The 14,213-nt window shown below is 45.6% G+C and overlaps 1 protein-coding gene across 1 annotated transcript in view; it reads right to left on the bottom strand.

The window, feature by feature from the left end:
• Positions 1-14,213, bottom strand: part of LOC140544386 (zinc finger CCHC domain-containing protein 24-like) — a 34,559-nt gene that overhangs the window by 3,479 nt on the left and 16,867 nt on the right. Inside the window, exon 3 of the mRNA XM_072667910.1 lies at positions 197-361. Coding sequence (XP_072524011.1) covers positions 197-361 — 165 coding nt within the window. The remainder of the gene's footprint in view (positions 1-196; positions 362-14,213) is intronic.

Genomic DNA, 14,213 nt, shown 5'->3' with positions numbered 1-14,213 from the left:
TGGGTTCTGCAGTGTTACACAGCAGCAGTTCTGGAGAGAGGTTCTCCTCCTGCAGCTCCACCACCAAACCTCCATAGTGCAGTAGCAGCAGCAGCGCTCCGGCCCGGAGTGGGAATGACGGAGGCTGTGTTGCAGTGAGGTATTTATACGTAATTATGCTTCATGGGTGTGTGCAGTGGCGCTGAGCTGTGTGTACCTGTTTATGTGGGTAAACGTTTATGTGGCATTTGATGCACTCCTGTCCCATATTAGCCCACGAGTTTCCACTCATCCACTTTCTCTTACACTTCGGGCATTTATACTCCCCGAAACAGCGCTTCTTCCCCTGGTACGGAGTCAGGCCTTCACCTTTTGGCCGTGCCTGCAGATCACACACACACACACACACACAAATAAAAAACAGAGATCAGAAAACAAGGTAAACTGCAGGATTATCCACAAGGGGGCGCGGTTAGAGCTCAAATGACTTGGGGCTTTGTGTCGGTGACACTCTGTCTTTCTTTTGTAGTCAATGTTGTCTGTATTTGGACAGGTATTTCTCAGATCCTCTCTGAAGACCCCCTGTTTCTGCACCACAACAGTGTGTGTTTTTACGGAAGTCCCAGAATTCACTCCTGTGTTATTTGAATCTCCTCATGGTGGCGTAATAGAGCACCATTGTTAAGCAGATTAACTGTGTTTGGGTGAATGGGTGGGGGAGAGGCTGGGTGAATGGATGGGTGAGTGTGTGGGTGGCTGCGTTGGTGGGTGTGTGGGTGGAACTGCCTGTTCTTCCAGCTGTCCAGCGGTGGGAGGTACAGAAGCATGAAGTCCAGAACCAGCCAGTTTTGATGCAGGTTCTTCCCTCAGGCCATCAGGCTGCCGAACAGCCAGTAGCACAGTGCCCCAGTCCATAGCCCACCACACACACACTTATATACACACACACAGACACACACACGTCTTACCTCTGTCAGCACTATGGAACTCTATGGAAAAAACACCACTAAGACTCTTTAAGCCCACTGATCAATATACACTATATGGACAAAAGTATCGGGACAATAATCAAGGGTATTAAAACTTTTGGAGATACGGGACCCTATCTTACACCCCAAGAGTCTATTTTCACACCTTTCGACTGCGTCATTTAAACAGCAACCAGAGCCGGCCCAAGGCATACTCGAATTACACGGCCGCTAAGCCCCCAATGCCACCAGGGGGCCCCCAAGAGCACCTAGATATCATTATTTTTAAAAAATTAATAAATAACATTGAATAATAATATAAAATGGTATTATACATATTAATCAATTTCTGCTGCCAGCTGCTTCCACTGTTGGGCAAATGCAGGCCCTATAAAGGCTTGGGCTGGCCCTGATAGCAGCGCTGCTTGTGAGGATATCTACGCTGATGGGCGCGGTGGTCTCAAAATGAGGGGTGTTCAGGTCAGAATTGTCAACACAGACGCGTGCAGCCCGACGCTCATACACCCCCCCACGCTTTACACCACTGAAATAGCAACCCGCCAAGGTCAGTCTGACCGCACCTGGCACTTAAAGGGATGGCAAGCGACACACTGATTGGTTTATTACTGCACGTTACGCCCAAAACAAACACACCCATGATTAATTAAGAGACTCATTACATGACTTTTGAGCATTTTGAGCTGAGCAGGGCGAATTTTTCCCATCGTTACCATAGCAAAGACACACAGACACGCCCCCTAAATCAAAAAGATTGCTAAAATAGGGCCCCTGGTGTTTACGCCTATATGTATATAGCAGTGTGTATTATTATATTTCATAGCTAAAATTCGTTAGTATATTTGATCAACATACCCAAAATATTAAACACAGCTGCTTGATCAGCCCTGAACCTTGACAGGAAAACAGAACTCTCACATTTCAAAACAAAGCCAAAGTGTCCACAAACCTCTGGACAGATTGCGTACATCAGTAATGGACTGTGTATTCATGCACACTTCATCTGGACCTCATACACACACTAATCTACCACACACTCACTCGCTCTCTCTCTCCCTCACACACACAGAGGCCTGTTTCGGATCTAGAACGTCTTGTTTGGGTGAAGTTGAACTCTAAGTAATCCAACCTTGATTCACTCTGATGAGAAGAACGAGGATCAGCTGTGTGTTAGCGTCCCCAGCAGAGTCCTCTTTACTGCTGTCAGGCTCAGACCTCAACCATCAGCCTAACAATGCTAATGTAGCTAACACATAACAGAAGCTTATGTACACCAATTAGCATGACGCTACCTGTATGCCAGAATTATGCTAATTGGTGTACATAAGCTTCTGTTATGTGTAGTTAGAGGTATGCTAATTGGTGTACATAACAGAAACTTATGTACACCAATTAGCATGACGCTAACTATAGGCTAGACTCAACACACACTCTGGAGGTGCTTTTTGTGGTCAATACTAGTGTATTTGTGAGATCCTGCTTTGTGATTCATCTACACAATACTTATTTATATTATACGCTATTTGGACAAAAGTATTGGGACACCTGCTTATTCGCTGCTTCTTTTGAAATCAAGGGTATTAAAAAGAGCTGATCCTGCTTTTGTTGGAGTAACTGTCTCTACTGTCCAGAGAAGAAGGGCTTCTACTAGATTTTGAAGTAGAGCATTGCTGTTAGGATTTGATTGCATTCAGGGACAAGAGAAAACTCAATGGGGACATTCCCAAATGTAATCCTTTTATTGCCACCATAAAAATGTACTGAAAATACATTACAGAGTAATTACATTACCCTGTGCTATTCGCTGAAGGCCAAGAAGGTCCTGAAGGTTTCCCACTGTCACCAAACCCCAGATAATATGCCTAATAGGGGCCAAACTGGACATCCCAACTGGGAACCAGGAGGTTTTGTCCATGGGTTCCATGTTCGTCCCACATATGGATGCCCACCAGGATGGTCAGTGATGGGACCAGATGGAGTTAAACATGGGCCCCATCTGGGTTGTACGCTGCATATGGGGCCTAGACGGGATCCGTGTGAGATTAGGGTGGGCCGTAACGATGGGGCCCATTTGGGAAGCCCAACTGGGTCCCAGTAACAACACATATACAAACCCACCCATGTTCCACTCACGTGAGCCATGACTTGACTAACTCACTACATCAGAACGTCCCTCTGGCCATTTTTTTTCATGTGTTGCTGCTGTCCTCCAAAACCAGGTCCAGATGTGGGATACCATCATCCTGTGTTCTGTTTGTATGTGTCTGTTTGTGTGTGATGTGTAATTAAACCCATCTGCTCTTCTCTGCCACTCTGCCAACCTCTTAGCGACGATCCGTGCATGCCAGCCCCAGCCAGTCCAGCTCCTAATGAGAGCCAGATCCCCAATCTCCATTTGCTTCACGTCTGGCCTCCACCACTGAGCACAGACGCCAGCTCTTTTACAGGCGACGGCATCACTAACACAGCGCAGCCAGATCATTTGGAGAATACAGCTGTATGGTATTCAGTAGAGCAGAGCTGGATTATTCAGTAACAGCGCTGAGGGACCTCTGATCTTACAGCCAAAAGGTGAAATCAGAGAGGACGGCCAATGGGAACAAGAGCAGAGCCTCAGCCTTGCTGTTCTAAACAGCTTCAGGTCTACAAAGTCACAGTCATAATTTAAACACTTAATAATGACTGTAAAAAACATGGACAGCACAACGTCTCTCAAAAGTGAAGCAACCACAGGTCTAGTGCCTCTGGTGGCTGGTTGCAGTATGACGTGTAGCTCCGACAATCCCCATAATTTTCAATGGCAGCCCATTTTCCATCTCCATCTTCTTATCTCTGCTGTACCATAAGAAGGCAGGGCTATGCTTAGGAATGAAATGATTGACAGACAGCCTTGGCTGCAGGACCTGCATGGTGTCATTATGTGGAGGAGCTGAGCTGTAGAGGACCTTACATGAGCTGAACTTTTACTGTTGGAGCGTCCACTTACTGGAAAACTGGGAATCCAGGGGAAAATCCGCTCTGCTTCTGCTCTGGAAGCTCAGTGAAGACGGTCTGAGACACTCAGGGCTTGGTCTGGGAGAAGGGGCGGGTCTGCCAAATAAATGAGCGAGTCTGGGTCGCCTTTGGTCTCTACTGCAAATACTCTGGTTGTTTTTTCAACATGGTGGACAGTTCTGGTTGTTGGTTTAGCTGCTCTACCAGCATAACCAAGCCAGCAAGTTGAACAGCATGACCATGTTGGCTGAACAGCTTAACCAGTCTAATACCAGAATGAGCAGCTTGACCACACTGGTCCACTAGAATGATCAGCTTGACCACACTGGTCCACTAGAATGATCAGCTTGACCACTCTGGTCCACTAGAATGATCAGCTTGACCACACTGGTCCACTAGAATGATCAGCTTGACCACCCTGGTCCACTAGAATGACCAGCTTGACCACACTGGTCCACTAGAATCATCAGCTTGATCACACTAGTTCTCCAGAATGACCAGCTTGACCAAAATGGTCCACTAGAATGACCAGCTTGACCATGTTGGTCCACCAGAATGATCAGCTTGACCACCCTGGTCCACTAGAATGACCAGCTTGACCACACTGGTCCACTAGAATCATCAGCTTGATCACACTAGTTCTCCAGAATGACCAGCTTGACCACCCTGGTCCACTAGAATGACCAGCTTGACCACACTGGTCCACTAGAATGATCAGCTTGACCACACTGGTCCACCAGAATGATCAGCTTGACCACACTGGTCTACTAGAATGACCAGCTTGACCACACTGGTCCACTAGAATCATCAGCTTGATCACACTAGTTCTCCAGAATGACCAGCTTGACCACCCTGGTCCACTAGAATGATCAGCTTGACCACACTGGTCCACCAGAATGATCAGCTTGACCACACTGGTCCACTAGAATGATCAGCTTGACCACCCTGGTCCACTAGAATGACCAGCTTGATCACACTAGTTCTCCAGAATGACCAGCTTGACCAAAATGGTCCACTAGAATGACCAGCTTGACCATGTTGGTCCACCAGAATGATTAGCTTGATAGCAAGCTTGGTCAAGTCCCATTTGGTCAAGACCGTTTAGTCTGGATGACCAGCTTTTCGACCAGCTTGACCATCAAAGACCAGCTTAGACCACCTGAAAACAGCTACCAGCAGAAGCTGGTCTTGAGCTGTGACTGAAACTTCACAGTTTGAGAGTGTGTTATGTTAAGGCCTGCAGTTAGCACCATGCTAATTGGTGTACATACACTTCCATTACTTGTTAGCTGTGTTAGCTTTGCAGCTAAATGACTGTTTTTAAGTTAAGGTAGTCAAGGTAACTGACTCTGAATGAGGTACAGACAGTCTGCTGGAGATTCTGAGTAGAGAGCCATTCAGTTGTCCCATAGGACCTGAGAGAGGCCCATGGTTCCCTTCATCACACACACACACACACACACACACACACAGCTGGAGATGTTTGGCTGCAGAACTCGAAGCTGCTCTGAACAGCTGGAAATGAGGACCAGATGAAGTCCAATGCAAACTGTAACACACACACACACACACTTACACACACACACACACACACTCACGCAGACAGAGTGCCAGTAGATGATGAGTGCTGAGGTCTGAGTGAGTCCATGTGCGGCTCCACCACACACACCTCTCCTCTTTAGCGCTGAGTGATCTGACATCCACATTATTTACAGTGTGTGTGTGTGTGTGTGTGTGTGTGTGTGTGTGTGTAGTTGTAGTCTCTGGCCAGCAGGGTGTGCTGATACAAAACTGATGCATTATTAATTGCATTCCAATCAAAAAGGGTTGTAGGTTGTCCTGAAAATGGGGTTCTTTGAACAGTAGAACAATAAAGCCAACTAATCAGCACTGAGTAGCAGTACTGATAATCAATCAGTTCTCAGTAGCAGTACTGATAATCAATCAGCACTCAGTAGCAGTAATGATAATCAATCAGTACTCAGTAGCAGTACTGATAATCAATCAGTACTCAGTAGCAGTACTGATAATCAATCAGTACTCAGTAGCAGTACTGATAATCAATCAGCACTCAGTAGCAGTATTGCTAATCAATCAGTATTCAGTAGCAGTAATGATAATCAATCAGTACTCAGTAGCAGTACTGATAATCAATCAGCACTCAGTAGCAGTACTGATAATCAATCAGCACTCAGTAGCAGTATTGCTAATCAATCAGTATTCAGTAGCAGTATTGATAATCAATCAGTACTCAGTAGTAGTAATGATAATCAATCAGCACTCAGTAGCAGTAATGATAATCAATCAGTACTCAGTAGCAGTACTGATAATCAATCAGCACTCAGTAGCAGTAATGATAATCAATCAGTACTCAGTAGCAGTACTGATAATCAGTACTCAGTAGCAGTACTGATAATCAATCAGCACTCAGTAACAGTACTGATAATCAATCAGTTCTCAGTAGCAGTAATGATAATCAATCATTACTCAGTAGCAGTAATGATAATCAATCAGTACTCAGTAGCAGTACTGATAATCAATCAGTTCTCAGTAGCAGTAATGATAATCAATCAGTACTCAGTAGCAGTAATGATAATCAATCAGCACTCAGTAGCAGTAAGGCTAACTAATCACCACTGTCCACATACTTTTGTCTTGCAGAACAACTCATAGTACACACTGCCTTAAACACTCGACTGGCTGCTTCTATCATCTGGAACTCATATAAATAAACAATGGAGTTCTCCAGGCTGGAACCCCCTGCAAGCACCAATACAACACACACACACACACACACACACACACACGCACAGAGCTCTGGCCCGAGGGTCTGAGAGTCAGAGAAGGTGGAGATAAAGGAGAGTATAGGAGAATACGGCAGATCAGTTTCCCCCACTGTGTTTGACTTGGCTGAGGCACTGCAGAGCAGCTGTTCCAAAGGGGAACTCCACACACACACACACACACACACACAGAAACGTACAGAACACACACTCGCAGTACAGTAAAGGGACAGTTATATGCAGTGATACACTATATGTCCAAAAGTTTGTGGACACTCCTTCTAATAAATGCATCCGGCTACTTCAGGTTACACCAATTTCAGACAGAGATGTGCAAATTCACACACACACACACACACACACACACACACACACACACACACACACACAGCTTGTCTAGTCCCTGTAGAGAAGTACTGCCAATAGAATAGAACTCTCTATTTATACCATGCTGCCTAATACCAGCCGTGGGCTAGAGGGGTATATAAAGCCCCCCAGAATTGAGGAGCTGTGGAGCAGTGAAAGAGCTGTGCTCTCTGGAATGATGGTGGTGGAGCTCCATCCAGTACTTTTGGGATGAGGTGGGGTGATGATCAATCATCCAACATCCTGGCCTCACTAACGCTCTTGTTGCTGAATGCAATCAAATCCTCACAGCAATGCTCTACAATCTCCAAAATCTAGTGGAAAGTCTTCTTCTCTGGACAGTAGAGACAGTGACTCCAACAAAAGCAAGATCAGCTATTTTTAAAAGCAACAGTGAATGAGCAGGCGTCCCAATACTTTTGTCTATTTTTATAATCTAGCCGAAGCTTCATGCAGGACCTTTAATAACAAATTACAGATCTGTCAATCCAGTGGCTGCGTCCAGAAACTGACCATCCCTGAGAACTCCTCTCTGGAACACTACACAGCCTACACAACACACACACACACACACACACACACACAGAAAGCCCCCTCTGGGCTGCTCATGTTCCTCTCCCCTCACACAGTGTAACTCCGAGCCAGAGTCATTCCTCATGTGCTCATGTGTTGAGTGCTCTTCAGGCCGTCAGTGCTGGGCTGAGTCATTGTGGGGCAGCGCTGTCACCCAGCACATCTACAAGCGATGGGTCTTGGAGACAAATATCGTTTGATGGAAACAACACTGAGGTCATAGCCAGTGTTGCAGTGATGGACGCAGTGAAAGCTGTGCACAGATTTGGTTAAAAAGGTAGAACTAATGAACCACTTTAAGAGGGGAAATCACTATGTCCAAATGTTTGTGGACACCCCTTCTAGTGAAGGCCCAAGGCCCAAGCACAGTATAAAGCTCCACAGTGGATCTGCATTCTCTGGAATGATGGATGATGCCCCAGCTAACACTTTTCAGATAAGTTAAGGAGTTGGAGACGAAGTGGGGTGGTGATCAATCATCCAACATCCTGACCTCGCAATCAAATCCTCACAGCAATGCTCCTCCTCCACAATCTAGCAGAACGTCTTCTTCTCTGGACAGTAGAGACAGTTCCTCCAACAAAGGCAGGATCAGGTCTTTTTAATACCCTTAATTTCAGAATAAACAATGAACGAGCAGATGTCCCAATACTTTTGTCCATAAACTGTATCCGTTTGTATGCTAAGCCAGCCAGAACTAAACTCCAACAATGCAGCTTTTCAGCTGTGACCCGGACCAAGAGAACCAAACTACGAGCACAAACACACCCTTAGTGTTTCCCCTGCTACAGTAGTGTTAGTAGTGGGGCAGCTGTGGGGGCAGATAGCATGCTGTCAGGATTCCACACCGACCCACACCGTGTTCCTCGAGCTCTGGACAGTCCAGCAGTGAACAGAGCAGCTTGAAGCGCGGGTCAGATCGCAGACGCGTATTAAAGGTCTTAAACACAAAGGAGCAGCGATCTGCTTTAGAACAAGGCAGTGTTAATGAGAGTGTTGGGGTGTGGCGGTGTTACACGAGAGCCATGAGACATTTTAGGATGATGATGAGCTGGACCAAGAGATCAAGGGAGTCCAATATTTAAAAGTAGTGGCAATCCAGGACTTGTTCAGCAGTAGCATGAAATGTCCAGCATTTGTGGAGTGACCAAGGATATTATTTGTTTCGGGTCCAGGGCTTGTTTAACAGTATTATTGAGGGTCCAGGAATTGTTTAACAGTGGTGTTGATGGTCCAGGGTTTGTTTAACAGTGGTGTTGATGGTCCAGGAATTGTTTAACAGTAGTGTTTAGGGTCCAGGGTTTGTTTAACAGTGGTGTTTAGGGTCCAGGGTTTTTTAACAGTATTATGATTTTTTAACAGTGGTGTTTAGGGTCCAGGGTTTGTTTGACAGTGGTGTTGATGGTCCAGGGTTTGTTTAACAGTGGTGTTTAGGGTCCAGGATTTGTTTGACAGTGGTGTTTAGGGTCCAGGGTTTGTTTGACAGTGGTGTTTAGGGTCCAGGGTTTGTTTAACAGTATTATTGAGGGTCCAGGATTTTTTAACAGTGGTGTTTAGGGTCCAGGGTTTGTTTAACAGTGGTGTTGATGGTCCAGGAATTGTTTGGCAGTAATGTTTAGGGTCCAGGGTTTGTTTAACAGTAATGTTTAGGGTCCAGGGTTTGTTTAACAGTGGTGTTGATGGTCCAGGGTTTGTTTGACAGTGATGTTTAGGGTCCAGGGTTTGTTTGACAGTGGTGTTGATGGTCCAGGGTTTGTTTGACAGTGATGTTTAGGGTCCAGGGATTGTTTGACAGTGGTGTTGATGGTCCAGGGTTTGTTTAACAGTGGTGTTTAGGGTCCAGGGTTTGTTTGACAGTGGTGTTTAGGGTCCAGGGTTTGTTTAACAGTGGTGTTTAGGGTCCAGGGTTTGTTTGACAGTGGTGTTTAGGGTCCAGGGATTGTTTGACAGTGGTGTTGATGGTCCAGGGTTTGTTTAACAGTGGTGTTTAGGGTCCAGGGTTTGTTTGACAGTGGTGTTTAGGGTCCAGGGTTTGTTTAACAGTGGTGCTGAGGTTCCAGGGTTTGTTTGACAGTGGTGTTGATGGTCCAGGGTTTGTTTGACAGTAGTGTTTAGGGTCCAGGGTTTGTTTAACAGTGGTGCTGAGGGTCCAGGGTTTGTTTAACAGTGGTGCTGAGGGTCCAGGGTTTGTTTAACAGTGGTGTTTAGGGTCCAGGGTTTGTTTATCAGTGGTGCTGAGGGTCCAGGGTTTGTTTAACAGTGGTGTTTAGGGTCCAGGGTTTGTTTAACAGTAGTGTTTAGGGTCCAGGGTTTGTTTAACAGTAGTGTTTAGGGTCCAGGGTTTGTTTATCAGTGGTGCTGAGGGTCCAGGGTTTGTTTAACAGTGGTGCTGAGGGTCCAGGGTTTGTTTAACAGTAGTGTTTAGGGTCCAGGGTTTTGTTTAATAGTAGTGTTTAGGGTCCAGTGTTTGTTTAACAGTAATGCTGAGGGTCCAGGACCTGAGGGTCTTTTGCACGGGTTTGACTTTGGACTTAAACTAAAGGTCTAAGCTGAAAATGCAGTTTTTTAATAAGCTCATATTTGGTAAGCAGTATTGCTGACGGTGCAAGTAACGTTGAGGGCTTTGTTTAGCAGTAGTGTTGAGGGCTTTGTTTAGCAGTAGTGTTGAGGGCTTTGTTTAGCAGTAGTGTTGAGGGCTTTGTTTAGCAGTAGTGTTGAGGGTTTTTTAGCAGTAGTGTTGAGGGCTTTGTTTAGCAGTAGTGTTGAGGGCTTTGTTTAGCAGTAGTGTTGAGGGTTTTTTAGCAGTAGTGTTGAGGGCTTTGTTTAGCAGTAGTGTTTTTAGCAGTAGTGTTGAGGGCTTTGTTTAGCAGTAGTGTTGATGGCTTTGTTTAGCAGTAGTGTTTTTAGCAGTAGTGTTGAGGGCTTTGTTTAGCAGTAGTGTTGAGGGTTTTTTAGCAGTAGTGTTGAGGGCTTTGTTTAGCAGTAGTGTTTTTAGCAGTAGTGTTGAGGGCTTTGTTTAGCAGTAGTGTTGATGGCTTTGTTTAGCAGTAGTGTTGAGGGCTTTGTTTAGCAGTAGTGTTTTTAGCAGTAGTGTTGAGGGCTTTTTAGCAGTAGTGTTTTTAGCAGTAGTGTTTTTAGCAGTAGTGTTGAGGGCTTTTTAGCAGTAGTGTTTTTAGCAGTAGTGTTTTTAGCAGTAGTGTTGAGGGCTTTTTAGCAGTAGTGTTGAGGGCTTTGTTTAGCAGTAGTGTTGAGGGCTTTGTTTAGCAGTAGTGTTGAGGGTTTTTTAGTAGTAGTGTTGAGGGCTTTGTTTAGCAGTAGTGTTTTTAGCAGTAGTGTTGAGGGCTTTGTTTAGCAGTAGTGTTGAGGGCTTTGTTTAGCAGTAGTGTTAAGGGCTTTGTTTAGCAGTAGTGTTGAGGGCTTTTTAGCAGTAGTGTTGAGGGCTTTTTAGCAGTAGTGTTTTTAGCAGTAGTGTTTTTAGCAGTAGTGTTGAGGGCTTTTTAGCAGTAGTGTTGAGGGCTTTGTTTAGCAGTAGTGTTGAGGGCTTTGTTTAGCAGTAGTGTTGAGGGCTTTGTTTAGCAGTAGTGTTAAGGGCTTTGTTTAGCAGTAGTGTTTTTAGCAGTAGTGTTGAGGGCTTTTTAGCAGTAGTGTTGAGGGCTTTGTTTAGCAGTAGTGTTGAGGGCTTTGTTTAGCAGTAGTGTTGAGGGCTTTGTTTAGCAGTAGTGTTGAGGGCTTTTTAGCAGTAGTGTTGAGGGCTTTGTTTAGCAGTAGTGTTGAGGGCTTTGTTTAGCAGTAGTGTTGAGGGCTTTTTAGCAGTAGTGTTGAAGGCTTTTTAGCAGTAGTGTTGAGGGCTTTGTTTAGCAGTAGTGTTGAGGGCTTTTAGCAGTAGTGTTGAGGGCTTTGTTTAGCAGTAGTGTTGAGGGCTTTGTTTAGCAGTAGTGTTGAGGGCTTTTAGCAGTAGTGTTGAGGGCTTTGTTTAGCAGTAGTGTTGAGGGCTTTGTTTAGCAGTAGTGTTGAGGGCTTTTTAGCAGTAGTGTTGAGGGCTTTTTTGCTAGTAGCATTGCTTGATGACTGATGTGGGGGCAGGATGAAGTTCAGGACCAGCTGTGCTGCAGTGTTGGGTTTCTCTCTGAATGACAGCAGCAGGTGGGCCTGCAAACATGAGCACTGAAATCTCTGGGTGCAGACATCCATTAGGAACTGACACTACCCTGCATATTCCACAGTGTTCATGACACCTGAACACACCTGGTGCCTTTTAAAGCGTCTCCAGGCAAAACAGATAGCTGCGTGTCTGTACCATGATTCATCAGAGCAGAAATGCTGGTGTAATGTTCAGTTCGGTTAACAGTATAGCAGAGAATCACATACAGGGGCCCACACTAAAGGGACAAAAGTATTGGGACACCTACTCATTGATTGTTTTTTCTGAAATCAAGGGTATTAAAAGAGTTTCTCCTGCTTTTGTTGGAGTAACTGTCTCTACTGTCCAGAGAAGAAGACTTTCTACTAGATTTTGGAGGAGGACCATTGCTGTGAGGATTTGATTGCATTCAGCAAGAAGGGTTAGTTAGTGAGGTCAGGATGTTGGATGATCACCACCCCACCTCATCACCACATTGAAACATCAAAGAAACTGCTAAGCAACAGCCTAGCAACCACTTGTGACAGCACAGCAACCGCCTTGCATCCACATCACAACCACATGGAATACCTCAGCTACTGTCTCATCTACATTTATCAGCACTGCAACAGCATCAGCAGCACAGCAGCTGCTTAGCAACCACATGGATCACCATAGCAACCACCTAGCAACCCCATAGCAACTACATATCAACCACTTGGAACAGCCTAGCAACTGCCTAGCAATAATAATAGCAATAATATGTTAAAAACTGCCTTTAACAACAGCTTAGTAACTACTTTGAACAGCATGGCAACCGCTTCGCAACTCCATGGCAACCATTAAGCAACCACCTGGGAATTGCTTCTGCTACCCAGTCACTCAATCATGCATTTTCTTCAGGAAATTCTAGCTGTTCTCCATTCTACTTTTGCAGAGACACTAGACTCTGCAGAGCTGTAGCCCACCAGGAGCTGAGTGTGACACCCCTGCATTACGATAACTCCGCAGAACTCGGGTCAGAAACGGACCGTTCCTGACCGGAGTTTTACAGCAGGAAGTCTCTGCAGGAGGCTGGAGCCATCGGTCTGACACCGCTGATAGCAGATCACTCTTTTATCTCCTCTGTTCCATCCCCTATTCTCTCCTCTCCCTCGCGCCCTCGCCACAGGAAGCTGGAGATTCCACACAGAGCAGCTCTTTCCACAGAGTGCTGACAGAGGAGGGGGGAGCAGCTACCACTGAACATTCTCTAATAAAGTGGCCAGTGAGTGGAAAGCACAAGGTAGGTGTTTCTAATAAAGTGGCCAGTGAGTGGAAAGCACAAGATAGGGGTTTCTAATAAAGTGGCCAGTGAGTGGAAGCACAAGGTAGGTGTTTCTAATAAAGTGGCCAGTGAGTGGAAGCACAAGGTAGGGGTTTCTAATAAAGTGGCCAGTGAGTGGAAGCACAAGGTAGGGGTTTCTAATAAAGTGGCCAGTGAGTGGAAAGCACAAGGTAGGGGTTTCTAATAAAGTGGCCAGTGAGGGAAAGCACAAGGTAGGGGTTTCTAATAAAGTGGCCAGTGAGGGAAAGCACAAGGTAGGTGTTTCTGATAAAGTGGCCAGTGAGTGAGTCTGTGCTCTGTGTCTCTCTCTCCTCTTTCTTGCTCACTTCTATCTCTCTCACAAGCGGCACGGTGAGTGAAAGTGACTGCAGTCGGGGTCATGTGGTTTATATGACAGCGTCTTGATGAAGTGCATCTGTGAATGATTTTCCTAAAGGCTGAAGATGTGAACAGACTCAGTCAGAGTGGGGGTTCGGTGGGTTTGGGGGGTTTGATGTGAAACGCTCTGTTCTAGATAAGCTCCCCCAGTCAGAGCTGTGGTTCTACAGTGGAGGTGAAGGGAAGCAGACGTCTGAAGCTCTAATAAAAGCTCCTCACAGAAAGTTCTTCACCTAATGGTGATGAAGACGCTGCCTGATGCCTGAGACACTGTTCTACCAGAGTTCTGAGAAGAGTTCGGCTCTAGAACCTGCTTTTAGAACCAGATCATTAAAATGGTGGAGGGATACATGCTGCAGGGTGTAGTGCAGCTACAGAAAGTAGTCCCTAAAGAGAACTGAATTAGTTCAGATTCTCTATTCTTCACTATTTTACCTTCATGATCATCATCATCATCATCATCATCATCATTCCATATAAAACTCAGAAGACTCGTGTAGCTGCACTGGTGGGTTTGGATAGAAAAAAAAAAGTATTATGGGCTGTATCTGTGTTGTAGTCATGGCAACGCCTACTGTCTTGTCCGCTATCATCCTAGCATCCTCTGGAGGCCTCAGCTGTATCAGCGCTGCAGCCTATGTTCTAGATAACCGTGAGTCCTGCAGTACAGTGTGTGGAGGATCCTCCTGGATGACGTAACCTTCAGC

The sequence above is a fragment of the Salminus brasiliensis genome, chromosome 22 (genome assembly GCF_030463535.1).
Source record: "Salminus brasiliensis chromosome 22, fSalBra1.hap2, whole genome shotgun sequence".
NCBI lineage: Eukaryota > Metazoa > Chordata > Actinopteri > Characiformes > Bryconidae > Salminus > Salminus brasiliensis.
Note: the sequence above shows the minus strand (reverse complement) of the source record. Positions and strands in the feature narration are given on the sequence as shown.